This window comes from Exophiala aquamarina (genome assembly GCF_000709125.1).
Source record: "Exophiala aquamarina CBS 119918 chromosome Unknown aczIA-supercont1.3, whole genome shotgun sequence".
Classification (NCBI taxonomy): domain Eukaryota; kingdom Fungi; phylum Ascomycota; class Eurotiomycetes; order Chaetothyriales; family Herpotrichiellaceae; genus Exophiala; species Exophiala aquamarina.
In genome coordinates this window covers 275,059-301,697 of record NW_013550585.1, presented here as the reverse complement: position 1 = coordinate 301,697, position 26,639 = coordinate 275,059, and the positions used below count along the sequence as shown (strand labels likewise).

At 51.1% G+C, this 26,639-nt stretch overlaps 10 protein-coding genes across 10 annotated transcripts; 5 read left to right on the top strand and 5 right to left on the bottom strand.

Moving 5' to 3' along the window:
• Window positions 1-1,348: 1,348 nt before the first annotated feature.
• Window positions 1,349-3,601, top strand: A1O9_03712 (uncharacterized protein; the record flags this gene model as incomplete). The annotated part of the gene is made up of 1 exon (XM_013406005.1): window positions 1,349-3,601. One exon carries the CDS (start codon window positions 1,349-1,351, stop codon window positions 3,599-3,601), a length of 2,253 nt encoding a protein of 750 aa, XP_013261459.1.
• Window positions 3,602-5,016: 1,415 nt separating this feature from the next.
• On the top strand, window positions 5,017-5,934 carry A1O9_03711 (uncharacterized protein; the record flags this gene model as incomplete). Its single annotated transcript, XM_013406004.1, has 1 exon — window positions 5,017-5,934. The coding sequence occupies one exon, from the start codon at window positions 5,017-5,019 to the stop codon at window positions 5,932-5,934; it is 918 nt and encodes a 305-aa protein (XP_013261458.1).
• An 827-nt stretch (window positions 5,935-6,761) lies between these two features.
• A1O9_03710 (uncharacterized protein) lies at window positions 6,762-9,434 on the top strand (the record flags this gene model as incomplete). The annotated part of the gene is made up of 1 exon (XM_013406003.1): window positions 6,762-9,434. The coding sequence occupies one exon, from the start codon at window positions 6,762-6,764 to the stop codon at window positions 9,432-9,434; it is 2,673 nt and encodes an 890-aa protein (XP_013261457.1).
• Window positions 9,435-10,162: 728 nt separating this feature from the next.
• A1O9_03709 (acetyl-CoA acyltransferase) lies at window positions 10,163-11,392 on the bottom strand (the record flags this gene model as incomplete). The annotated part of the gene is made up of 1 exon (XM_013406002.1): window positions 10,163-11,392. One exon carries the CDS (start codon window positions 11,390-11,392, stop codon window positions 10,163-10,165), a length of 1,230 nt encoding a protein of 409 aa, XP_013261456.1.
• A 1,527-nt stretch (window positions 11,393-12,919) lies between these two features.
• A1O9_03708 (uncharacterized protein) lies at window positions 12,920-15,034 on the top strand (the record flags this gene model as incomplete). The annotated part of the gene is made up of 1 exon (XM_013406001.1): window positions 12,920-15,034. The coding sequence occupies one exon, from the start codon at window positions 12,920-12,922 to the stop codon at window positions 15,032-15,034; it is 2,115 nt and encodes a 704-aa protein (XP_013261455.1).
• Window positions 15,035-15,643: 609 nt separating this feature from the next.
• On the bottom strand, window positions 15,644-16,886 carry A1O9_03707 (uncharacterized protein; the record flags this gene model as incomplete). The annotated part of the gene is made up of 3 exons (XM_013406000.1): window positions 15,644-16,024; window positions 16,085-16,430; window positions 16,495-16,886. Coding segments are annotated over 3 exons (1,119 nt in total), but the record flags the coding sequence as incomplete, so codon positions are not given.
• Window positions 16,887-17,311: 425 nt separating this feature from the next.
• A1O9_03706 (uncharacterized protein) lies at window positions 17,312-19,225 on the bottom strand (the record flags this gene model as incomplete). Its single annotated transcript, XM_013405999.1, has 2 exons — window positions 17,312-18,808; window positions 18,863-19,225. The coding sequence occupies 2 exons, from the start codon at window positions 19,223-19,225 to the stop codon at window positions 17,312-17,314; spliced, it is 1,860 nt and encodes a 619-aa protein (XP_013261453.1).
• Window positions 19,226-19,575: 350 nt separating this feature from the next.
• Window positions 19,576-20,806, bottom strand: A1O9_03705 (uncharacterized protein; the record flags this gene model as incomplete). The annotated part of the gene is made up of 3 exons (XM_013405998.1): window positions 19,576-20,171; window positions 20,227-20,717; window positions 20,775-20,806. 3 exons carry the CDS (start codon window positions 20,804-20,806, stop codon window positions 19,576-19,578), a joined length of 1,119 nt encoding a protein of 372 aa, XP_013261452.1.
• Window positions 20,807-22,624: 1,818 nt separating this feature from the next.
• A1O9_03704 (dihydroflavonol-4-reductase) lies at window positions 22,625-23,629 on the bottom strand (the record flags this gene model as incomplete). The annotated part of the gene is made up of 1 exon (XM_013405997.1): window positions 22,625-23,629. One exon carries the CDS (start codon window positions 23,627-23,629, stop codon window positions 22,625-22,627), a length of 1,005 nt encoding a protein of 334 aa, XP_013261451.1.
• A 537-nt stretch (window positions 23,630-24,166) lies between these two features.
• A1O9_03703 (uncharacterized protein) lies at window positions 24,167-25,178 on the top strand (the record flags this gene model as incomplete). The annotated part of the gene is made up of 2 exons (XM_013405996.1): window positions 24,167-24,186; window positions 24,236-25,178. 2 exons carry the CDS (start codon window positions 24,167-24,169, stop codon window positions 25,176-25,178), a joined length of 963 nt encoding a protein of 320 aa, XP_013261450.1.
• Window positions 25,179-26,639: the final 1,461 nt, after the last annotated feature.

The following is a 26,639-nucleotide window of genomic DNA, read 5'->3' as shown; positions in this document are numbered from 1 at the left end:
GCCGAGATGATGCCCCAAAGCCCACAAGCACGCAACTGGTAGACAGACCGCGGGCGAGGACCCAGCGGTCTTTGCGCCAGAATGACGTGGTTGATATTAGTGCGAATCTGCAACGGAAAAAGCAGAGGGAGGTGCAATATCAATTCATCAGGACAGAGTCTGCGGAGTCAATCGAGCAGGACCTGGATTGTGAGTGTACGGAATGCAAAGGGAGAAAAGCAAGGGGATTAGGGGGGCAGCAGATCTCAGGAAGGAGCATTCAGTCCAGACTGAATGCAATTTCCTTTTGAATATATTTCGGAACTTTAGTCTTGAGGATGGCATTTGAATGTGAAAAATGGGTTCCCCTCCCCAGTTGTACGAAACTGGGTGGTGACTTCGGCTCAAAATTGGGACGGATAAGTCCTACTTCGACCAACATCGATGTAATGAGTAACGCAATCTGAAAACTCCAGTGGTGCTACGCGAATTCATACATTTGAAATGAAGGACCCTCCAGTGCCAGTGTCAATCTCGTTGGGAGGTGCCGGGCACTCAAGGGCGAAGAACGTAGTATGCCGTGGACGAATTATGTGGAACGACCGGCACAGTAAATTGATGAGTCTCATCTGGAGCCCTGGTCATTGTTACTTCTCGCATTCTTTTCCTCAATTCTCCACCCACAGCATACTATCCTTTGTAGCTGAATTTCGAATGGGCGAAGCTATTTCGAAGGAGGGAGGTGGCTGACCGAAGTAGCTATGAATGGCCTGCCAGAAAGATCATCATCCTCAGTCATGTCGGAAATGGATGGATTCGCGACATGCCATGGGAAATCGAAAGCAAACCTCAAGCCGCGGTTGGTATTTGACTTTGGGAGCAAGGATTGGTCTGGAGCAGACACGAGGCTGAGAAGGCATCCATCCAATGCATTTTACCTTACGGCTTGGGACCACCAATAACCGTCTGTAATTCCCCTTGCCATCAAGATGTACCCGAAGCCGGACTAACGAGAACGACGGCAGTTGATATTCCCGGTTGCTATTTCCTTCCGTCCATGTTAACATTATCTGTAAGTTGGGTACGTTGATGCCCGCATGCATACAGCCAAGGTCCGCATGCGGCTGCAAGTTGGACCTGGGGCGACTTGAAATTGGCAAGGCTTGGCATAGAGCTTGGCAAGCCCGGCGTCTGATGATCACGTGGAGAGCGACGAAAGGCTTGAGATTTGATTAGATCTGCCCCAAATCAATTCTTGCCCGCATGGGGAGAAAAAATAAAAATAAGTTGTACATGTCTGCCCAAGGTCCTACCATGAGCCTCAGCGTCACCTGAAACGCTGTCCAGTAGCCCATAATCGAAGAGCGAGATGGTCAAACGCAAAGTCGGTGCCCTTGAGAAGGTCGACGCGGATCTACCCAACCTACAGAACAAAATCAAACGGGATCCGAAATCCTACCACACCGATTTTCTCTATCAGTACATCCAATATGACAATCAACGGCAGATTTTCATGCAGGCCCCGACCTCTACTTCTGATAATGGAGTGCTATCGTTTCGAGATCTGATCGAGTTCATTGCGCATGTGTCAGACTGCTATAAAGAGGAAACAAAAGATTTCCCACGGGAATTGATCGAGATCCTGTCAGCGCACCATGCGACACTGGAGCCGGAATTGCGGGAGAAGATTGTCGGCAGCCTGGTTCTGTTGAGGAAAAAGGAGATCATAGACTCCTCTAGGCTGCTGGAATGCTTCTTCCCAATCCTGACCCGCACACCTAGCAAGTCACTCCGTGCGTTGCTTTTCCAGAAAATCCTCAGCGACCTGCGGTCTTCCAATTCCAAGACAATAAACCATAAACTCAATCGCAGTGTCCAGACTACGCTACATAACCTGGTCACTGAAGATCGCACCTCGCCCAAGGCATTATGGGCAGTGAAGATTACGAGAGAAATGTGGAAGCGACAGATCTGGACCGATTCCAAAGCGGTGGAAATAATGAAGGAAGCGGCCCTTGCCGATAACGAGAAGTGTGTTGCTGGCGGGGTGAGATTCTTCCTGGGTGGTGACAAAGAACGAGAAGAACTGGAGGATGAAAGTTCAGACGAAGAGACAATCGACATGGGGAAGTTGAAGCACACGGTCGGAATCAACAAGAAGAGCAGAAAGTCGGAACAGAAACTTGAAAAAGCTGCAGCCAGTGTTCGCCGAAAGGAGAAGAAAAAGAGTCAGCCACATCCATTGAACTTTTCCGCCCTACATTTGTTACACGACCCTCAAGGCTTTGCAGAAAACCTATTCTCGAAACATCTACAGAACACCAAGTCCAAATTGAACCTGGAACAGAAGTTGCTCGTACTACAGCTTGTGTCGAGGTTGATTGGTCTCCATAAGCTGACGGTCATCAGCTTCTACTCCTACTTCCTGAAATATCTCACTCCACGACAACCCTCGGTGACCTCGTTTCTTGCATCACTGGCACAGTCCACACATAATTTGGTCCCGCCGGATATTCTGGAGCCTTTGGTGCAGAAAATTGCGAATGAATTTGTCTCGGAAGCGGCAGCTGGGGAAGTGGCCGCGGCGGGCCTCAACGCCATTCGAGAAATCTGTGTCCGGCAGCCACTCGCAATGAATGACACACTGCTTCAAGATTTGGTTATGTATAGGAAAAGCAAGGACAAAGGTGTCATGATGGCTGCGAAAGGTCTGCTGGGTCTTTATCGGCAGGTCGGAGCTGAAATGCTCAAGAAACGCGATCGTGGTAGAGATGCCACTCTTGGTCTACGGTCTGGTGAGCAACAGCAAGCAAGATTTGGAGAAGAAGCAGTCGGTGAGATCGAGGGTCTCGATCTTCTAGAGAAGTGGAAAAACGAGGAGAAGCAACGAAAACGGCTCGAAAAGGGTTTTCCCGCTGATGCATCTGAGGACGATGACGATGACGACGAAGAAGACTGGAATGCATGGGATGTTCAGGAAGAAGATAGCGACGATTCTGGAGGCTGGATTAATGTTGAAAGTGATGAGGATATCAACATCAGTGACAGTGAAGATGAGAAACCATCAGCGAAAAAGGTTCGAATTGAAGGTCCAATTTCTGCGAGTGATGATAAAGAGAATGATGCTGGAGAAGAAGCAAAGGACGCGAAACCGAGCCTCGCGTCGACTCGCATATTGACGCCGGCCGATCTCGCGAAGCTGCACGAACTACGCACTGCGGCCTCGGTATCTTCACTGATGAAGAATCATAAATCGCACCATGCGTCTCAAACACAACAAACGAATTCGCAACGCCACATGGATGATCCGCTGACAGCTGCGGAGATTGAGGGTCTGGCCTCTCTGTCAAAGGGGAAGGCTACCCGTGCGCAAAAGCTAGAACTCCTTGCAGACCACCGAGCAGACCGGGAGGAGCACAAATCCAAGGCGGCAAGGAAGAAGGAGCGCAAAGAGACGGAAGGCAAGAGCACGACGAACAAGGAGAAGGCACGTAAGAAGAACTTCCTGATGACATTGGGCAAAGCCAAATCGAAGGGCAAGAGGAGTCTGGTTGAACACAAGAAGATATTGCGTGCTCATGCAGAGAGGGGGAAGAAGGGAGGGAAGAGAGGCAACTACTGACCTATTCGTGATTGATACCTGGATGGACTTGTTTTGAGTGTCAAGACAGATTAATCTGCGAAGAGACAAATGACACGTACATGTAAAAACCTACTCGGCGTCACAGTGTTGTTGCTGGTGGGTGTTGAGCAATTTCAGGGCCCAAAGGGTGGCGTCTTCTGGGCCAGAGAGAGGCGCCTCAGAGGGTTTGCTCAACTTGCTGATGGGCGAGTGGGTGGGCCCCAGTCAATTTACTCATTAACGCGCTTCAAATGGTCCGTGTCAGGTTCGTGTTACCCGTGTCAGCTCGTGGTTCCTGAACATTTGGTGCTCTGCGCCCAGCCAACGAATCACAACCAAGCAGCCCAGGCCCCCCCAGGGATGAAACACGGTTCAGACCAATGGGACAATTTGCAGCTGTCGCAATGGGAATCTCCCAGCCCCCGGAGTTTTGGGGAGGATCCTCTCGTGGAGGCGTACCTCGTAAGTGCGTGCCAGCTTGGAGAAGTCCGAAGCCCAAAGCCGAAAGAAGACAGCATTAGCGGCGGGAGCGAGCCACTATTAATATCCAAGCTGCAGGTCTGAGTTTAGGGCGGAATCCTGGTAGACTCAGTTGGGCTTAGGCGGGCCCAGGCTAAGGGTCCCCTGGGTTAGGCGATGGCTGGTGCTCGATGACCCCTGGGGCTCATCCTTTTTGCGCCTTCAGGTGAGGCTGTGGCTGCACGGCTTCTAGGGGCTCGTCCAACCACTTGTTCTCACGCCATTCCCACAGGGCCACAGGCCATCTCCTCGCTTCATGGCCCGTTGCTCTAGAGATCCCAGGCATCGCATGGATAAGATAAAAGATTGCAATAATGCGGGAATGTGGGTGGAGGAGGACCCTCTGAAAAGGAATCCATGCGCTTACTCTTGTGGTTGCCCGCTGACTTAACTCCCGTCCACACGTTTCGCTTTGTACCACGACTCATTCCTTTGGTTGCCGGACTCGCACTCATACTCGCGCTTGCCTTACACACCTCGTCCTCTCACTCAACGTTCCTGCCCACCTTGGTGCTCCTGGCATTTACCCTTTTCAAAATCCGCGCCTTTCCTTGTGTCTCACTTGATCCTTTCTTCCTTCCCATCTCTCACTCTTGATCATCTTTGCCCACACAGCACGTCTATTTCCTATACTGTTCCATCAAGGCTTTTGCCTCTTACTATTAGCTTAGTAGGATTCTCAGCCTTCCGACCGTCCATCTCATACCTTATATTTTCCCCTTCCCGCGCAAAGCTTTGTCCCTCCACTCCTCAGCTCAAACATTGCTCCCACCAACCCCTGAGCCTCAGAACCTCAGCCTTCAGTCCTTCTTCAGCAACCTTTTCAGTATCCTTCACATCAACGATATTGTCACCGACCTCTCAAAGCTCTCCAGCAACCATCCTAATCATCCACCATGGGTCTTCCCACCGATTTTCTGGCTGCGGGTCCTTCCACCGATTCCACCTCACCTCTTTCTAAGCGTCGTCGCTTTACTCCCATGACTCTTCCTCCTATCATTCCCATCACGGACAATACGGACATCGAACGTCATACATTCGACTCACCATTATTGCTTCAGCTCTGTGAGCAAGCTCCAGATCAAGCTGAGATCGAAGCTGGCCTCCTCCAAGTTGGTATGCGGATCCGGAAGTCTGTTGCTGAAGGGTACAAGACACAGAAGAAATTCACCCCTCGGCCCTTTTTCAATGTCAACAGGCTGTCTCCTGAGACTCAAGCTGCACTCGTCAACAGCAATGCCGAGACCGCGAATGAGCTTCTTCCTTACTCTGCCAGCCAAACTCAGCCCTTGAGCACTGCAACCTATTGTGGTGTGAGTTTAGCATTCATGTCTCACTATAGCGAGGACATGTCTAGCTCCGATATTTCTGCACAGAGCCTGTGGTCATACTCTACCAGCCATAAGCGAGGATATGAAGTCGACTCAGACAGTGATGAAAGTCAGGACTGGCAGCCTCAAACACCCACCTTGGTTGGTGATGCCGCCGTGGAGATGCCTGTGGACTATTTCAACATTGGAACTGACACTATGAGTGATGCCAGCTCTATGACTCAACTTGGCGATCGTGCTCGATCGGGCTTCCATGGTCGTCGTATTATGATGCCGAAAAGCCGAAATCGACCAGTTCAATCGATTGAACACCCAACACCCGCTTTTAATCCGTTTTCTAATTTCGCTGTTCAACAAGCAGAGCCTCAATTTGGACAACACTTCGGCCATAAGAGGATGGCTAGCTGTGGAATGGAAGCCATGGACTTTGGAGAGGCCCCATTTTTGTCACGACGTGAAGATGTCGAAATGGACTGCTCTTGAATACAGTCCACTCACCATTTTTCCGGATTTGTCTTATTTATATGCATTGATTTATGATTACTCTTTGAATCTGTCCAAGAACAGATGAATGAATACCTCGGTCATTCGATCGAACCCGGGACGGCCTGAAAAGGAAACGACGCTCAGATCGATCATGGAAAGGATGAGAGAGTTCCAGCATGGAACATGGCTGGGTGAGAAATTCTCCGCCATTTCGGCTTGTGGAACGTGTTTTTGTAAGATATTGTGATTTTCGACCGCTTTGGCTATCGAAAGCATTTGTATATAAGGATTTTATGGGGTTGCATGCATTGGTCCACAGAAGATGCCATTTTGACTGATCAACGGGATGAACAGGATCGCAGGAGTCGAGTTACTCCCATCAGATCATGGGATTATGCAAGTGATATGGGCATTGCACGTTTGTATTCTGATCAGAGAATCAGCCTAGATAGATAATCAACATGAAAAGCAAGTATTTACTGAAAAAGAACTAGGGAGAAATCCACCAAGCTCAATTTCACCGCCTTGTTCAGGTGATCCATGTTGGGCAACCTCAGTTTCATTGTGGGATGTCACGTGACTCAAGATCTCGGCAGCGGTCACGTGGAAAATAGCTTGCCAAGGCCGAGAAGCCCGCAAAATGTCCAAATCGGGATGTAAACAAAAGCTCCCACTCCAACTGGTCAATACATTCACCTCGACTCTACATCCCAGTGCCCATACACATTCTGTTGTACCATACACTTGTACGCTTCTTGAATATGAGAATCACACCACAATAACAACTATCTTGAATCCTTATGGAAATAAATACAGCCCCCATTATGGAGAGTGACAATCCACTCAGCAGCCCAAACAGAAATCCTCTGAAATGCCCGCCAGGAGCTCTGAATCAACTCTCACCGGAGCGCATGAACCAACAGCGTATCCCACAATCGCCCTCCCTGCACAGCTACCTCATCGAAAATGATCGACCACGAAGTCGTGAGTCGATGACCTCGGAAGTGCAGTGTAAAGTCGCCTTCTTGAACAGTCTGAGCACGCAGTCTTCCCCAACACGAGCTCCCCGTGCAGAGAAAATACCAGCACTGATCCCGGCAGCCAGCCTCGCCGGCTCTCATGGGAACACATGGCAGAACAACGGCAATAATAATAATATTAATGGTAATACCAATAGCGCCTTCCAACGGGCCGTTATGGGCTATGAGGAAGCACAAGCCAGTTTGGCAACACTTAGTGCTGAGCTAGAGCGCTGTAAGGAAGAGCTTGGTGCGAGAAAGAAACGCGAGCGGATGATTGCCCAGCGGGTGGAGACGCTCTTAGAAGAACTTCAAGCCGACAAGGACAAGCGAGCGCGAGACCAGGAGTCGTATGCCAAGGAGGTCAAACGCTGTCGAAAGGAGACATACCGTGCCGAGTTGGCTCTCGTTGAATCCAGAGAGGAGTTGAAGGAGCTCCGAAGTGAGCTGAAAAAGTCGCATGCAGAGACTCAACATGAAAAGATCGAAAAGGAGAAGAGTCGACAGGAGGCCTTTGAGAGGGCTTATGCCTTGGCCGGCGTCCTGGAGGAGATGGAACAGGTGAAAGATCGCCTGAAAGCAACGGAAAAGGAAAGAGATACAGCTATTGAGGAGGCTCGTTCTACCTTGGCAGAGAAGGCCGCGTTAGAAAGCGCCCAATCTCATGAGTTGAACACAGCAGCAAATCAGCAGCAGGAAGCTCGTTCATCAAAGTGGCTTGGTGACTATGAGGGCCGATGTACCACCAACCTGAGTGCCGTCTCCGAGAGTTCCACTGCTCACTATCCTTTGCCATCGTTTTACCCCCTTTATCCAAGTTTCGATTCGATCAAGTTCCGTCTTGATATCTACGAGAAGCAAATGGAAGAGGAAGAGATCACGCCGGAGGAAGAAATTCTGTTTCTCAAACAAGAACTGAAATGTGCAAAGAGGCAACACAAAGAGGCAGAAGATTTGATCCATTTCATGCACATGCAGTGTCAGTTCAAGGCTTGTCCTTGCCGGATTGCCGAGTCTGATAGTGAAAGATTCGTCCATGATCACGTTTACGATGCCGAGCTGCGGCAGCAACGGATTTCGAAGAAACGAAAGATCTCGGCTGAAGGATTTAATTTACAACAAGCTCAACGGGAGCCTGCACAACGTGCTCCACCAGATGAATTGCTACGTGAAGAGACACCGAGGCCCATGAAGAAGGCAACTTCTGCTGGAGACATCATTGCCTTGCCTCCCGATCCTACACCGGAAGAGTTATCTGGAGCCCTGGAGGAGCCAGCATATGTCCAACAAGCTCTGGAGTTGCCGTTGCCAGAGCCACAACCAATGGAATTGGACTCGGTCAGCACCACCCCAGAAGCTACAGCTCAGCTCGAGGAAATCACTCAGGTGCTCGTTGAACCTGGTACAGCCAGTAAGCCCTTCTCCTTTTCGACCTCAACAACAAGTCATGCTGCTACAAGGTCGGCAGCACCACCTCTTCGTCATACGGAAAGTGCATCCGCATGCCTTGAGCAGGATCTGTTTGACCTCTCTCCACCAAAACAAGCTCAGCCTCGTCGACCTTCCACAGCAATGGGGATCCTGACCGTCGATTCACCGATCCGATTAATTCCAGATTCTCCGCGATCCTACAAAACAACTTGCGATGAATATGCCCGATCGACAACTCCTACCTTTGATCGTCATCAAATGTTCACAGAGTCGACAACCACCACCAAAATTGCCTTGAAGGATTCTTCCCCTCGAAGTAGTCTTCATAGAAGAGCACAGTCACGACCTAATATCCGGAGTCATTCTCCTCTTGTTTCTTCTATGGCGTCAAATAACCACCAGTCGGCTATGAATAGAGGTTCCGCTAAAGAGACGTCAGCATCACCAGCGGCGAGCACAGTTTTCCCGGTCACTCCTCTTGATAGACATGCGAGGTCAATGCACAACATGAAACAGCACGCCCAAACACAAGAGCGACGAGCGCCTCAGACAATTGCGGCGTCTACTACAACCACAAGAGTCCCCCTTCGCGGATTCGCCGATGCAGATGATGTTTTCAGCCCCCTCCGTGACGGGAACGGCCACGCTCATACGGAAGTCATTCGTACAACGACAGTGGCAACAGATTCAACCGCGTTACATTCATTCCAACACCATTCACGCCCTGGGGCCTTGGACCACAATACCAGGGACTCGAAATCGGACCCGAACTCAGCCTCGATCCTCGGCAATGTTCCAGGTACCCCCATCTCGCGCGAAGCAGCGCTTGCACAAATACGGGCACGAAGAGATCGAGCGCGTAGCGTCAATCTCAAACGCTCAACAGGTTCACTGGCCGGGGGACAGGGGTCAGGTGCTGTGAAGAGTCCAACCAAGCCAAGAGTGGTGAACGGTGTCACTGGTGCAGGGGGAATATTTGCCCAAGACAGAGACGGTGCTCGCAGGGAGATCAGCCAGGCCAGCGCGCCGGGTAGATTTGCTTGTTAGAGTTGATTGTTTTGGAGGTGTTATGGAGATAGATGTTGGCTGCTTCTTGGTCTGCACAGAGAGCTGCGAGGGGCTGGATAGCCCGCAGTTCTCTTCTTGCGGAGCTCGACGAATGTACACTGGTGTCGTGGATTTGTTGTGTCTGCGTATCTGTTTGCATATTACCCACCTAAACCTCTCGTCGAAGCAGTTGAGCGAGCTAGCGAAAGCACTATCATGGTATTCGGCGCGTATTTTGCATCCGCATCCGCATCTGCATCTGCATGCTCGTCTTGGGCTGGGTTCCTCTACCTCTACCTGTATTGACTTGCGTCGTCCTTGTCCCATGCTATATGATTCAAGCCTAGTAATTCCGGTATCCATGACTTAGTGCCCAGACTGGGCTAGTTGATGAGTATAGGACATGGAAAAGACACGATGCATAAACTTTAATGACAGCAATCTAGCCAGCAATTCTTTTATCATGAGTAAACCCGGAAAGCAAGGAAGGAGTTCCTTGCCTGTATGTATCATCCTCTCTGAAAACTGCGAGATGTAGAAAGGTATTATGTAAGATGTGATGTAGTGGCATAGCTCGTCCACCTCCTTTATGATCTCATGCACACGGGTGACGCCTGATATTCAACATTCCATCCCACTGCTACATTGGACAGGCTCTTCCTTTTTCCGAGGGTAACAAAACCAGATATTTGTCAGCTTCTTTCATCTAGATAGAATCCGCACACTTTTTATTCTCGAACAAAAACACCCGCCATTCCCATACCGGTGCCAATGCACATGCTCACGACACCTACTTGACCCGCCTCCAACTGTGGAAGAAGGGTCGCCAACTGCCTCGTTCCAGTCATGCCCAAGGGGTGACCGAGCGCAATGGCGCCGCCTCTGGGGTTGACCTTCGCAATATCCAGTCCCAGCTTGCGGATACAGTACAGGGCCTGGCTGGCGAAGGCCTCGTTGATTTCCCAGACGCTCACGTCCTCGGTGCTCAGGCCCGTCTGCTCGAGAACCTTGGGGATCGCGACTGCTGGGCCAACCCCCATCTCGTCGGGTCGGCAGCCTGCTGTTGCCGTGTTGACCCATTTTCCGATAATGTTCTTGGTCAGCCCGAGCTCGTTCGCCGTCGATCTCCTCAGCAATAGCGTTGCAGCTGCGCCATCTGAGATTTGAGAGGAATTTCCCGCCGTCGACGAACCATCCGCGGAGAATGCGGGTTTCAGCTTCGCCATCTTCTCGGCGTTGACTTCATGTCTGATGCCGTCGTCCTTGTCGACGGTGATTTCCTTGGCTGGGGCGTCAGGGTTCTCGGCGTCGAGGACCTTCACCTTGACGGGCACGATTTCGCCATCGAACAGACCCGCCCTCTGTGCCTTGGAGGCTTTCTGGTGACTGTCGGCGGCAAAGACGTCCTGGTCTTCTCTTGACACGTTATATCTCTTAGCAACATTTTCGCTCGTCAAGCCCATGGGCATGATACAGTCCCGGGCATTCTGGACGTGGCTCTCTTTCAACTCCTCCCACAGCTGCGTGGGGATGGCCTTGCTGCCGTAGTTCCGCGTCATGCTCTCCATGCCGGCGCCGACGCCGACGTCGATCTGGCCCACCGCGATCATATTCGCGACGCTCGTCACGGCAGCCAGCCCGGAACTGCACGCTCGGTTGACCGTGTGTAAGGGTGTGCGTTCGCTGAATCCGGCGTGTAGTTGTGCCATCCGTGCCGCTTTTGAGCCGCCCAGCTCTGCTAGGACTACTCCCACAGCGACCTCGTCGATCTTGTCCACGGGCAGATTGGGGTTTGCGGCCAGTGTGGCTCGCAGGACGTGCGAGAGGAGCTCGTGGTCGTATGCATTCCGGAACCCGCCCTTATATGCTCGAGTGACAGGCGTCCGTAGTGATGAGAGGATGACTACGTCTGAGGGGGATTTCTCAAGAATGGCTCTGAGGCCGCGTGCGTTCGCCATGTTGAATTTCTCTGGAGTGTATTTACTAACGTAGCCTTTGTTTTGGCGAGACAGATTCGAGGGCGGGATGGGATGGAATGGGAAGGGTAGGGAAGGGCGAGTTCGCGGAAAGAGAGGCGTATATGAACTGATTAAGACTCGGAAGACAAGAAGAGGGTAAACACTTCCCCGATGCACAAGGCGAAAATCGCTAATGTCTCGGAGAGTCACAGCAACAGTGAGGAGCTACATAAGGGAGTACGAAGGACAACTTGTACTAATGAGAAACAAAACAGTAGTGGGAGGGCCATCGGATGATGTCCTGCGAGGCGAACTTGCGGCGTTTTACGCCCATCGGATGTGTTCTTCGGCAGTGGGCAGTGGGCAATGGGGCAGCGGACAATGCCTAGAAGAGCAAATCCCCATACAATTCTTAGGGGAGTTACGCAGAGGGAAGGGGCACCCGGGGGCCACGGCCCAGGCTTCTCCGCACTTCGAGTTGCTTTCCCCAACAAGTCGCGGCGGTCACGAGGTGCACGTGGCCAGTAGTCGTGGCGGTGCGCCGCAGGTGGCTCATCAGGCTGTGGCGTCCATAGATAATGAGGCTGTATCATCATAAGCCAGAGGACTTTCTACGAGTACATACCCCTTTCGATTACATGGGAGTCTCTGTCTGGACACCAGGTCAGATCATCGAATTAGCAGTAGGACAAACGGGAAATGACTCTCTGCTTTGCAGCCGCCATCACGGTCCTCACACACACTGAGCAACACCCAGAGGTCTACAACACTTACCCACGGGCTTTGAGACCTGCAGCTTAACAAGTACTGCGAGTCTACTTCCCAGGCAATCTCCAGTTATACGACTCCCCATCCCCATGATATTTTTCTAAAGCTGTATAACGGGGCCCTCCGGTTGAATGACACAATAGCAATATTAGCAGAGTGCATGAGTCAATGGTAGCATCGACAATCAGTCCAAGGTACCCAACGTTGCTGGTGTGGTTACATTCGTCCGCTTAGCTTCGATTGATGGATTAGTCCACTCAGCGGTCAGCATCTGTTTCTTCTTCGGTACCTAGCAAGGTAGGATAGCTAATCAAGTCAATAGATAATCGCTAAGCTCTTCAGGCTCTCGGTAGCTGCCTGTCTGTGCCAAGCAGACTATCCAGCCGCTTTTCTATTAGACGGGGTTGGACCACAGCTACCTTCCTACTTGGGCTCGTTCTCCTCTTCTGATAATCGATACCTAGGCACTGATATGCGGAAGCGTGACAGTCTATGCCATTCTATGCATTCTTCCAGCTTTCGGTTCCTGGTGGCGCAAGATCGAGCTGATGACGTCGCATGGCTCCCTCCTTATCGCATGAGCTATGTATGTATGTATGACAGAGCTCTGTTCGCCGCCGCTTAATATCGTCTACGACCTAGCTCGTACTCAGTACTGGCCAACCAGGATTCCCTTGAATATTTGAAGGTAGGTCGCCCTCTCTACTTCTGCTTGCTCCTCCACCCTCGTGATTCTGCCACTCGACACTCTCAGGCAGCATGTATTTCCTCAGTTGCCTGTCGGACAGCACCAGTCTTACCTTCGTAGCGGCGATTGTGGTCGCTGCCTGGTTTCCCTTCATCGCCCTTGCTCAGTCCACTGGCAGCGAGCCTTCGCTACGAGTCCAAATTTCAATCGAGGATGGACTCTTGAACAGCACGACAGATGGCCGAGTGGTCGTTCTATTTGCACCGAGTGGAGTGGATCCCCTCGAGGACACCGACGTCACATCCAGCCCCGACTTGTTTTGGGGTATGAACGTGTACGACCTGAGCGCCTCAGACACCATCACTCTATCAGGTGGAGGGGGAAACAACACCAGAACTGGCGTTTTCGGCTTCCCTAACGCAACCCTCGAAGACGTCCCTACTGGCAACTATTCGGTGCAAGCGTTCCTCACCCCCTACGAGAAGGTATCTCGGAGCGACGGTTCAATCGTCAGTGTTCATTTCCCCTGTGGCGATGGAGCACCGAACATTGCTGGGGCTGGGAGCCTGTTTACATCAGTAGTAGACATCGATTTGGGAGAAGCTGAACAAACCGTCGAGCTCGTCTTCAACAACGTAACGGCCGTTGAGGACTCTACAGGCGAGGAAATTGGCGGATGCTCTCAGGGTAACTACGAGGATACCGACACGCTCAAGTATGTCAAAATCCGCAGCAATGCTCTCAGCGATTTCTGGGGTCGCGACATGTACGTCGGCGCCAATGTCCTACTTCCCAGCGGATACGACGCCAACGACACAAGTGTGCGCTATCCAGTCATCTATTCTCAGGGCCATTGGCCTGCAGACACGGGAGCTTTTCGTTATCCTACGGCAAACTTCTCAGAAGCGTGGGATAATGGCACAATCCCCGGCAATGACGGCGAGCCTGACAGGCCCACACCGAAAATGGTTATGGTGACTTTCCGCCACGAGGCGCCATTTTATGATGATTCCTACGCGGTCAATACGGCCAACATCGGCCCTTATGGCGACGCGATCAATGATGAGCTTATCCCCTATCTCGACTCCATCTTCAATACAATACCCGAACCGTATGCACGCATTCAAGTCGGTGGGTCGACCGGAGGCTGGATCTCTGCCGCCAGTGTCATCTTCCGGCCGGATCTGTTTGGGGCCTGCTTCTCGTCATATCCGGATTCCCTAGACTTCCACAGCCACCAGGCCATCCCGCTATACACATCCACCAGCGCCTACGAATTCGCCAACGGAACCGCGATCCCCTCAATCCGTGAGTTCGACGACAACGGCACGGAAATCATCCTAGCCACGGTGGCGCAAGAAAACCACTGGGAGCTTACATTCGGCAGCTCGTCGCGCTCATTCCTGCAATGGGACGTGTGGAACGCAGTGTTCGGTGTGCAGGGGCTCAACAGCTACCCCCTGGAGCCGTGGAACAAGGTCACGGGAGAGATCTACCCGGAGGCGGTCGAGTACTGGAAGCACATGGACCTGGCGAATTACATCGTCAGCAACTGGGACAACGAGCGCAACCTGGGCGAGGCGCTCAAAAACCGAATCTTCGTCTACGTCGGCACTTGGGACGACTACTTCCTCAATCTCGGAGTCGAAGAGTTCCAGAAGACCGTCGAAGCCGTGTCCGGGCCCGACTGGGTCAACATCACCATCCTGCCGGAGAAGCCACACGGCGGAAACTACCAGGCCCGCGAGATCTGGGACTTCCTCGAACTCGTCTACGACTGGATCCAAGACCATTCGCCCCAGGGCGCCACGCCGCTCTCCAGCGCCGTCACCGTCCCATCCTCTCGAGGGAACGCCTTCGCTGAAGTCCTCTCCTACGGCGGTCACCAGGCCGCACTGGCGCGCCAGGCGTCGCCTTCCATCGATCCAACGTCCAGCAGTGCGGGGGGCTGCACGTTCTCTGCGAGCGTCGGACGCTGGGACCCCGGCGTGACGCTCGAGGCGGCATGGCTGCTCAACGGCAAACCGACCAGCGAGCCCTTCGATGTCGCCCAGAGCGCGAACCTGACCTACACCCTCGACGCCGCGGCGCCTAAGAGGTCCTATCTCCAGCTTGCCGTCACTGGCCGAAAGTCTGGCTACCTCGATGAGACGAGGCTGAGTGATAGCGTCGCTTTGAAGTGGTAGCCTAGGGCAATTAGGCTATGTACGCCGTAAACATGATATAGCATAATATAATGCGCCTAACCGTCCGATTTAACTAAGTAGACAGCGCTGGAACTACTTTTCATGAACCGGTATTCCTGATACTTGCATCAAGGCAAAAATGTTTAACGTGTTTTTACAGATATATATATTGTAAGAGGATTTGATACAAGCAAAGGCTCACGACACCAATATATGTGTACAGATTTACACACCTAGGACAGCCTTGCGCGAAGAATACACAGATCGATCGATGTCTCTAACATCGAAGACAGCCATTCATATGACGCCCACCCATGAAGCGCAGGTACCAACTCACGAGGAGGCTGCTCGGTTGAGCCTTCCCTCGGCACTGTTGTGACTTCAGCTGGCCTTATCAAATCAGAAGATGACCGCTGATGCAACAACACACACTGCGTTGCCGCCCTCTATTCAGCCTTCTGACTGGTTGATTGGATCATAATCAGGGAACGGTCTCACGCTAGTTGCTCGACGCTGGAAGATCGTAGTTTGGTCGTACACTGCACTTAATCAGCGCCTACCCACCCAGGCTCATGCGGTTGCGTTTTCGAGCGGCTTGCGTGATTGTGCCCGGCGCCCTAGGACCGGTAGTCCTCTCTCGATCAGCTCTTTCTCAATGAGCTTCCATCGACCGACTTCCTTCTCTTTGTCCACGGGGGTCTCTCGTCGAGACAACACCATGACGTTAGGTCCTAACGGCTCGATTTTCCTTCTCGGCTTCGGTTCAGTCTCGCTGTTATTCACATCCGCTAGCTGGTCTGACTGGGCGGCCAGGAGGGCTTTTTCTTGCCGGGCTTGCAGAGTCGAGGCTACGGTTTTCGATGCCGTTTGTACGTAGTGTCGTGTTAAAAGGTCAAGAAACCCTGCAAGGGGCTTATCGTTATTCCAAACATTGCTGAGAATCGGGTCCGGAACTCGGTGGTGGGAAATGAATGAGAAATATTTCAGTATCTGGAAATTTCGTCAGCATGAGAGAAGAATGATTTGGATGGGCGCGCGGTCGAAGCATACCTCGAATGTGGTCGGGTCGGAAAAGTCAAGCTTCAGCTGGCCCATCAGCTCCTCGATATCTACATCTGTAATGTCTGAATTGCGTTTTTTATCTTTGATCGCTTGCTTGATTGCCTCCTTTAGTGTTTTGGTGTCCATCTGCAGTCCAGCAATGGTACCAGACTCTGTGACGTCGAAACCTGATGATGCAGCGGCAACTCTAGCGTAAACGTTGGGGGGCGTTGTATACAGCTCTGCAAAGTTTCTCTGAAGAGTCTTGCACACCCAAACATCGACAATAGCATCGTAGAGGTGCGCCAGGAAATACTCGCGGTTGACTTGCTGGCCGGGCGTGTGCCTCATGAATCTGCATTGCGATATTGGTTAGCCCTCTGGATGATAGCTGTTGAAAGATAGCAGTATCCGCTCACGGTTTAAATCTATCTGTAGATTTATCCAAATCCCCTAAGGGACGCTCTTGCCCGAGAATTTCAATGCCTACCCAGGTCGTGGCCTCCTCGTACTCCGCTGGCGCTTTGTCCGGCCCCCATTCTTTGAGGTCTTGGATCGGCTGCTTTTTCTGGACATTTATGTACTTCTCGAAAGGCTTAGTGGCGTAGGGTGCTCTTGGGTGTGCTTGCACCTCAGTCGAGTTCTGGCTGTGACGACTTCGGTCTGAGGACAAAAATGTCGAGACCGCTCGAGAAGGTTGACTACTGGATCTTGGGAGATTTCGTCGACAGCTGTGGCAGACATAACGCGGCGATGCAGCCTTGGAGAGTTCGCCGCATATCGTCTGGGGCCTTCGGAGAGACGATGCCATTGTACAGTTCTATGTTGGCTTAAGACGTTGGGAAGTAGAGGGTATTCGAACCTTCTTTACACAAACACGACGGATCTAAAGCTCGCAGGTGAACATTTCCTCCGAGCCATGCCAAGGACAAAAGCTACTGTGGATCAGAGCGCGGTGCTTCGATACGGTGGATCATTTGAACGACAGCGTTAAGGCAACTCTGCCGGCCAACACAAGGCTGGGAATTCCCATCCATCCCTCCCTTTCCTACCTAAGCCCCAATGCCTCTCTAATAGAGTATATGCCATGCATATCCTTTAATATGCATATATCTAGAGTAATTACATGATTCAACATTTTTCCGGTCTGCAGTGTGTCGCACTAACTCCTCTTCCATGCGGAGATGAGTGCCGAGTTCCCTTAGTTTCTTCTCCCAACTCATAACCTTTATCTCTTCACTTGCTCAGTACTGCTGAAGATATCCCCTTATCTTCGGCGCTCGCAGATTGGACAGAAGGAGAACATGTCGTGCTATTTGCGTCGCTCACATCGGTCTTCTGCGTCCCGTGAGATGGTGCTTCCTCCCCTTTCTCCTCATCTACCTTCTTTTTAGACGCCTTTTTCTCCACCTTTGTCTTTCCAAGTCCCATAGTGGCAAAGAATCCGGCGATGGCACATCCCATAGCGAGGTAGAAGACGTGTGTTATCGCATAGTTATATGCTCTCAAGACTTGCTGACCTGTGACAAAATCGCCCTTAGCTTCCAACTGGTGGATGATATTCGTCGCACCAGCACCGATAACTTCGGCGGGATTGAGCTGCGGAGCATATGACTTGAGGCCGTGTCGCAGGAAATTTAGAAATGCAGTCTGACCAAGTCCAAGCAGAATTGCGCCGCCGAAGGTTTGGGACCACATTAGAGTTGCCGTTGCAACGGGTACCATGTCTTTCGTTACCACGCTTTGTACAGCTTGAAGCGGCTGTTGGGTAGACACGCCACGTCCCATTCCACCAAGAATCTGATATCCAACCCATTTACCCAATGAAGTATCTGGCTGCAAAGTTGTCAGCAGACCCGCCGAAATAGACGCAAAGGTGTTGCCAAATAGGCCCAGCGGCAGGAGGTAGCCAATCCTCGGCGTAAGGGCACCGGATAGTACTGCGAAAAGGATCTGGGTCAAAAAGGTAGGCAGAGTATCAACAGCACTCATGGTCGGCGAATCGCCCTTGACTGTCTGAAACCACAATGGCAGGTAGTATGACTGCAGGATCAATCCACCAAATTGGCACATCGTGGTCACCAACGAGCTATATACGACTCTTCGGCGTACCAGCGAGAAAGGTATCATTGCGGCTTCGCCATGATGGTATTCCCACAGTGCGAAAGTAGAAAACCCACCGACTGACCCGCCGATCAATCCAATCAACGTGGCTGACGACCATGCATATGTTATGCCACCCCATTGAAGAGCCAATAACAGCATAATGCATGATGGAGCAAAGACGGCGAAACCGAGGAGATCGAAGTCGTTGACAATATCCCGAAACGTCCACTTGGTCTTTCGCGCCTTGTAAGGGGGAAATCGAATCAACAGCATGACCACAGCGGTCAAGCCACCTATGGGTAAGTTGATCCAAAAACACCAACGCCAACTAACGTGTTGGGTCAAAGCACCACCGACGAGTGGTCCCAACAATTGGCCGGCACCGGCCATTGCCATAATAATTGCCAGGAGCGTTGGTCGTTTGGAAGGAGGAGCTGCGACTGTAAGAATCGTGAGTGCGCCGTTGATAAGGCCTGAAGCTCCCATGCCAGCGACTGCTCGCCCTATTACTAGCATGGCACTCGATTTGGCCAAGGCACAGATCAATGAACCGAGTTCGAATCCTCCTAAAAATGCGAGGAACGAGTACTTCAGAGAGAAATAGGTGTATATCTTCCCAGTCAACGGCTGTAAGAAGCCCGTTAGCATGTGGTGCATTGACGAACAAATAAGCCCACTCACCTGCAAGGAAGCCGTGCAAAGCAGATATGCTGCCCCGTACCAGCCTATATCGGTGATCGTATGGAATTCATTGGTAATGTATGGGACGGCAGTTGCAAGAATAGATTGGTCCAGCGTAAGGATAATGACCACGAGCATGAGAGATGAAATGAGTATGTAAAGCGCTTTGGGTCCCAGGTAATCATCGTCGCCATCCTTCGATAGTACCTCGCCACTTGTGGCTGCAGTCGTTTCAGGTAGTGCTTGTATCACCGAAGGAGGCGGCGAGGCTGAGGTAGGGCTTCCGAGAGGTTGATCGGTGGAAGGAGTTGTCTGGGTTTTGTCCACGTTGGACAGCTTGAACCATTGATGTCCAGGACGCATGATGTTCAGAAGTATTGAGAAATCTATTCGTACTAGGTGAATAGTAGTATATTCAATTCCTTGCGGCTTTATAGTACCTATTTATTTACTTGGCGAAGTCACGCACGGAGACGGAGTGAAAAGAATGGTTCCGGACGGAGGCGGGCATGACCTATTCGGTGCTGGTCAGGGGCTCATTGATTGCAGGAGGAATGGACTTTTCAATTATGCTCAATACCACGATTGGCCAACGGGTGGACACGCTTAAATTGGAACCTGGATGAAATGAGTTTCCAGACAATCGAACTTGAGGACATTTAACAACCTGGCGTGCTTCATATTTTAGTTTTAGAGCAATCTGTAGCACCCGCTCAAAATTGCGTAGGGATTGCCCAATCATACATGAAGTCCTGCCACATGCCGTCCTCAAGGCCATCGAAAAGGTCTTGAAAAGGTATATCCGGACTGGGAGGATTGGGGACCGGTCGTTCAGGCAAGGTAGCAGCGGCCTCCGAGGCTTTGACCGCATTTTCTGCCCTAATTTTGGATTCATACCATCGTTTACACATGCGCATTTTTTCAGCGTACATGTTGAAGCGTGCGCCGACCGTGCGGTGCGTGTGGCTGACATCCGTCCTAGTTACCGACTCAAGTTTCTCGGCGAGGCGATCTATGAAAGCACCAAATGCCCACTTCGTGCGAACAAAATCCAAGTCCCAGCCGTCAGTGATTAAGAAAGATAACTTTGCAAGCATGAGAAGTGGCTGGATAGTATGCAGCCATGAGATGAATGTAAGAGTCGGAAGATTTTCGCTCGGCTCGGCCAGAAAAAGGTCCCAGTACTGGCTGATACAATTGAGGCATGCATACCATGCCTCGATCCTATGGATTAGTGGGTCAAGATCCGCCGTCTGCACGAATTCGTAGAGTCCAATCTGAGCACTAAGGATATGGATTTCAAGATGAGCTTATTCCATTAGCTCATTTGCAGGATAAAAATAAGGGGAACATTTGGGGCATACCACTTGGTAAAAGATCTCGAGGTACACTTTGCTTGAAGTTTTTGATATCCTCTTCGAAGCATTTCACAAAACTTCTGACCGGAACCGATAACGCAGATAAGCCCATTGCATCTGGCATATACTTTTCCAGAATATGCTGCAGACGCACGTGCTGGACGAGGGTAATATCTGAGGGATACTCGGCCTCGGTAAGTAAGAATTGACAGCAATCCTCTAGATGCTGAGTGTAGCGCATTGGATCAAGCCGCTTGAAGGCATAAGAAAGCTTGGCGCAAAGAAAGTAGACGCCCAAAAGAGCACGGTGTTCGTCGGTAGTTCGCAGGCCTTGTGAAACACCCTTTCCATGCAATAATGAAGTTGTATCGATCACTACCCGTAGCTGCCACTGTCCCAGAGACTGGGGCCGGTTCAAGCCGAGGTCGATTGTCAGGGCGATGCATAGATGGAGCAAATTCATCAATTGGGGGTTGAAATGGTTGTAGAATTGATACCTGAGGGTGATTTGGTGAGGATCAGCCAATTCAGAGACTTTCGGTCATTCTACATACCATGCAATCAAAACCAATAGCCCCTGAAGCATGTCGAGGGACTTCTCCGTACAAAGGAGCATGCGCTCTCCAACATACTTCAGTAAATCCTCTCCTAGGCGCATTTGCAAAGGAGGGTCAGTGTGAGCTGCCGCAGCAATACAAGCCCTGAAGAGGAAAGGGTGTTCCAGACGAAATTGAATGATGCCTTGAAGAGGGGGGATTACGACGAAAGGAAAATGTTCGCTCATGTCGGTTTGAAAGACTTTAAAAAGTTTCTCTTCGTACGCGGCCGGGACCTGAACCCTGAAATAGCCATTGGCGTCCGGTCCAGGATGGTTGCGCGGCCTTTGACTAAACGGTCGTGTCCAGTACTGAGATTCTAAGATGGAGCTCAGATCGCCTGGCTCATTTCCAGGCTGTGAGACCGACACAGGAGGAGTGGGTAATGCTGTTGATGTCGGAGGGCTCGTCACCGTGGTGCAAAAGTTTGTTCTGCCTGAAGTGATAAGGCTGGTTAAAGTCTCTATACGCTCCTCTAGCTGCGAGACTTTACTATTTGCTAGTGAGTAAGGCACCTACGGCTTCCCCCGACAACAGGCTGCTCGAGAACTCACTTGGATTTCACTCGATAGCGCTTACGAGGCAGCGGGGCTGGAGTGGTACATTCCTTTCCTAGACGACGACACCTAGGCTGTGGTGAGAACTGTATTCGTCCATGCATCATCAATGATGAGCAAGAAAAGCCAAGCTTACCTCTGACATGTGGACGTATTGGAGTTCTCTATCGGAATGCATTTGGCCTTGATCTGAACACAATGTCGACACGCTCGATGCGGACGCGCACCCGGCGTGTCGTCTGGACCCGGGATAGACGCCATTCTTAGATCCGGTAATGAAGTATTTGCTGCAAGACGAAGGGCTCACGCTCCAGTAGTTCACGATGGTGGGGCTGCCATAGGTAAACGTTGGCGTGGGTAAATTATTGAGCGAGGCAGGCAGTTAGGGACGGAATACGTTTCATTCCGGACCTGTACCTGGTTATAAGAAGCATTTCGTTTGAGGCCCTTGATGGTTGGGAGCATCCCAGGACGGCAGGCCGTAAGGCTTTAATGTAAACTCCGGGTCCGTATCCTCTGATGCCCTTGCTTCATACCATTCCTAAACCGTCATAAGTTGCCTCGCATGTGGGTAAGCTCGTGGGTGGGTCTCTCGCCAGAAGGCTGCCACTTTGGCTAGTATGCCTACAGGTATGGCCGGACGGAGTCAATGTAAACCTCCGTACCCGGTCTCCTGATTATCGGGACATGTAACCAGTGGTAGTGGAACGTGCTGAGGACTTGTGCACCTTATGCCATCCACAAAGATTATGCGTCAGTGGGATACAATGGCTCACGCCATTCTGAAAGGTCAACCAGCAGGGTGAACGGTTGGTCATTGGGATGGAAACTTCAGATATCACCTGGTAACCATGTTCTGCACCACTTGATGGCCTAGCCTGGAAAGATGTAATGTTAAGCGCAGCGTGCATTGAACACGGTTATCATTCAGTATTATGAAGCATATCAACTGAAGTTTATTCCCAGGTTGTCTCCACAGCGTTCTCCTCCAGCCCTGTCGTTCAATCTGAAGACAAAAGCTTGACGAAGCCAACCTATTGAGGCTTTCTGCAGAAATCGAGTCTAAGACTTCCCAGGCACCCGTCCTTGATCGACATCACGAGTACCTCATCGGCACTGATGCAAGAGCCACACATCCATGTTTTCTCCCCTGGGAGCTGGCTTCACCTGTACAACTTTGGCCTAAGCACGTTCCATGGCTGGGGCAGACTCCGGTTTATTGTTCCAGGCCTGGCTTTATATCACTTTTGACTAAGCGCCAAGTTCAAGGAGTGACTTGACAGTATCGACAACGCTCTCTTCGAGAGACCTGTACCTAATTCCAAGAATTTCTTTACTGCGAGAATTATCGAAGCCATAGACATCCCCAGGACGGTCACTCTTTAAATCATCGGGCAGCTTGTTCGACAATTCAGGGAATTTGGTTTTGATGACACTGGCAATTTCTCCATTCGAGTAATGACCTGCGGTAATCAAAAATCGTTTCCCCCCAGCCTCGGGGACCTCCAGTGCTTTGACGTGCGCGAGAGCCAGGTCGCGCACATCCACCCAAATGAATACACCGGATGGTGGTAAACCGTTTCGTGATTTTCCCTGGATTAAGTTGCGCACCCGCTCGTTTGAAGTGTTGAGGGTGTCCAGTGAGTTGAGGTAATGTACCACAGGGCCGAGGACTAGAGGTGGGTTAAGGGTAGCAATATCAAAGTTGGGTTTCTCCCTTTCCACAAAATCCCACGCAGCCTTTTCCGCGAAGGTTTTGCTTGCTCTGTAGCCGTCTTGAGGACTGGCCACCGCCTGCTCCTGGGTTATTGGATTCCAGTTTGACTCTGAATATACCTTGGCATGATTGCTGGGATTGATGATGGCAGCAAATGATGAGGTGATGACCACGCGCTTTACAGATGGAGCGTTCTTCTTGATAGCTTCCAGGAGAGTGGTTGTGCCAACAATGGCAGGGTCCAATAAGTCCTTCTTCACATCTGTGACGTTGAAATGGAAGGGCGATGCTGTGTGAAGGACAGCATCGAATGGAGGATCCGATTTGACCGCTTCATCGAATGCTCCCTCTCGTGCAATATCACGGACGATCACATAGCTCAATTTGGATGATGAAGTACCAGGGTGATTGTTCAAGATTTTCTGGCCCTTTTCATCCGAACGCACAGTAAAAACAACATCGTGATTTCTCTGAAGAAGGATATCAACGGTGTGGGCGGCAATGAAGCCAGATCCGCCCGTAAGAAGTACCCTGACCATGTTATTGATAGCTGATCTTTAAGGGAAGGGATTAAAAACTGGCGAACGCTGTAGAGGGAACGCTTGTTGTGTTCGAACTGTCGCAAAGCCGTACACACACGCATTTATCACGTTTGGAATCCTAAGCTAGGGAATGACTCGTGATAAATCACCAACTTCGAGTACAGGATCAATATGTGACAACGAGCGCCCGCTTATCCGGCAATTTTTATGGGGAACGTCACCATTGCCGAGTATGGTGTCATAGGTCATGGATCCTCGGCAAATGAGATAACTGTGGACAAGGAGATAAGAAACTTAATTCTCTGGGATAATTCCGCGTTGTCATTTTGCAAGTTCTGCCCCCTGGAAGCGAAGGACAGACACCAAAAGAGAGTAAAATTCAGTCCAGCGTGCAGCCTGAGCGTGGCGGGGCAGACAAGGCTGCCTTGGCATTTTCGCGTAAGGCTGGGCTGCCTTCCTCCCACTTGGTCCTCTTCTCCATCCTTCTCAGGTCGACTTATCGCCAAACTAGACCCAAGCAGGGATCTTCACACAATGGGAAATGATGGTGGAAGGTGAGTCGGTGCCCCAATCGCTGACATGGCCAAGCTGACCATTGTCTAGTATTCCTACTCGACGCGAGCTCGTCAAAGAGGTTGCGCGAAATCCCACCGCAACCGAGTTGAAAGACCGACAGCAAGAGCATCTAGCCCATAGATGGTCTATCTGTCCCCTTTCAAATACACCGCTTGTCAAGCCAATTGTATCAGACCATGCGGGGAATCTTTACAACAAGGATGCCATTATCCAGTTCCTCCTTCCTGCCGAAGTCAGCGCTATCGACAAGGATGAGTACGAGAGATTCATTCAAGGGAGAGTCAAGAGCCTGAAAGACGTCGTTGAAGTACAATTCGAGGTTGATCAGGATGAGGAGAGCAAGGAAAGCCGCTGGGTGTGCCCGATCACCTCCAAGCAGTTGGGTCCAAGCGTGAAAGCTGTCTACATTGTGCCCTGTGGCCATGCTTTCTCTCAAGAAGCCATCAAGGAAATGAAGAGTGATGGCAAATGTGTTCAATGCGGCACGGCTTACGAAGAGCGAGACATCGTTCCAATTTTGGCAAGCACTGAAAAGGATAAGGCACAGCTTATTGAACGAGTCGAGCTCCTGAGGGCTCTTGGTCTGACCCACGCCCTCAAAAAGGCCAGCAGTTGCAAGAAAAGAAAAGCCACTAGGGAGCCAAAGAGCGACATAGTGGGTGCTGGCTCACATGAGGGTATGGAAAGGGAGCTGGTCAGAAAAGCAAAGGGCCAAATGAACGGGGGGCCTCCATCAGGAACACCCCAATCTAGCACTTCCACTCCGAAGCTATCGAGTGGCATCAAGGATTCAGCAACTGCCAGCTTGACTGCGCGAGTGTTGCACGAGGAAGAAACACGGAAGAAGAGACGGCAAGAGAACGAGAATATCAACTCTCTCTATTCCAAGAAGAGCACCGGCACTGAGAAGAACAAAGGGGATTTCATGACCAGGGGTTTCTCGATCCCGGCAAATGCTCGCTATGATTGATCAGAAAAAAAAGGTCTGATGAAGTGGGACGAGCTCCGATTCCAGGTCAAGGGTCGGTAAATGCCATTCCAACCAAGCGGTAATCGACATTGAGTTCACGTGCCCGTGGCAAGTTTGTTGACGCTGGGTTGACGCCGAACCGAGGCCTGCCAAAGTGTTCAGATGCATAAGCTCACCTCAGCCAATGTGTTGCCCGGTGTGGTTCAAACGGACTATGAATTAATGCCCCGATACCAACATCGCCATTACGTCAATATCAATCCACAAAGTGGCTGGGGTTTGCTCAATTCCCGATTCATCTCAAGATTTCCATTCCGGATACGCCAGCATTCGCCGGAAGAAGACCTAGCCTGTCTCTGTAGGGGCTATTCGCTCTTTCAATCACCCATTATAGCAGACAGCACGTGCAGTACCTCTCGTGCTTGTCGGATCTTTTCATGTCCCAGCAGAATCGTCCATACGCAAATTGGCGCCTTGAAAATATTTGATTGCAGCCGTCTGGCTCGTTTCATTGTCCAGGGTGTTAACCGGTCCTGAGTGTTGTGATCAATGCTCAACCTGCGGCATTTCTCATCTCAATGATCAGGATGCGCCAGGCAGTCAGAAGCACGTTGCCTATACATCGCTCTGAACCTGAGTGAGATACCTGCAAATAGCTCTGTCATTGCGTCCCAGAATCTCTAAAGGTGGGGTGGGGTTTTGGGGGGGGGGGGGGGGGTTATTCAACTTGTTCAACGTGTGCAGTGTCAACCTTTCCATCCTTCACCAAATCGTGGCATTACACACCTTATGCCGCCATCCATCCGCTCCACCCGTCGCTGATTGCTCATGGGACGGCTGTTCTCATTGCAGGAGGAGGTACAGGCATCGGCAATAGCTTTTGCGCAAGCAAGTGCTCGTGCAGTTGTCATAACAGCTCATAGACAAGAGCCTCTCTCTTGCTATCGCACAAGAAGAAATCGAAAGATTAAGGGTGCATATGCCTCAACTTTCAAGCTGATGTCACTGAAGCGATTGTGTCTGAGGAAGTACCTAGCGCTTTTGGCAAGATCGACGCCGTCACTTCGAATGCAGGATACCTCAATAAGAGCCTATCTGTAGCCAAAAACTGCCTTGAGATCAACGTCAATGGCTCGGTAAGAAAGGTACAGGCATTCTTCAAATCAAATCTTGGGTGGCCATCGATGTCCGGATCGGCTCCAGTGTTGTTGTTCATCGCCCACCTGCTGCATTGCCAACATTTTCGGCATATACTGCCTCAAAGCTTGCTGCCTTCAACCTCTTAAGCTTTCTCCAGGCAGAACATCCGGGATTTAGGATTTTCAACCTTCAACTTGGTGAGATGCTTATCGATCTAGCAAGGTGGCCGTGACAGGTATGTGGATAATATAAAATTGTCGGCGAGTTGCTGCGTCTGGTTTACTGCGAATGCTGACGGAGCGGCCGAATTCTTGTCAGGGA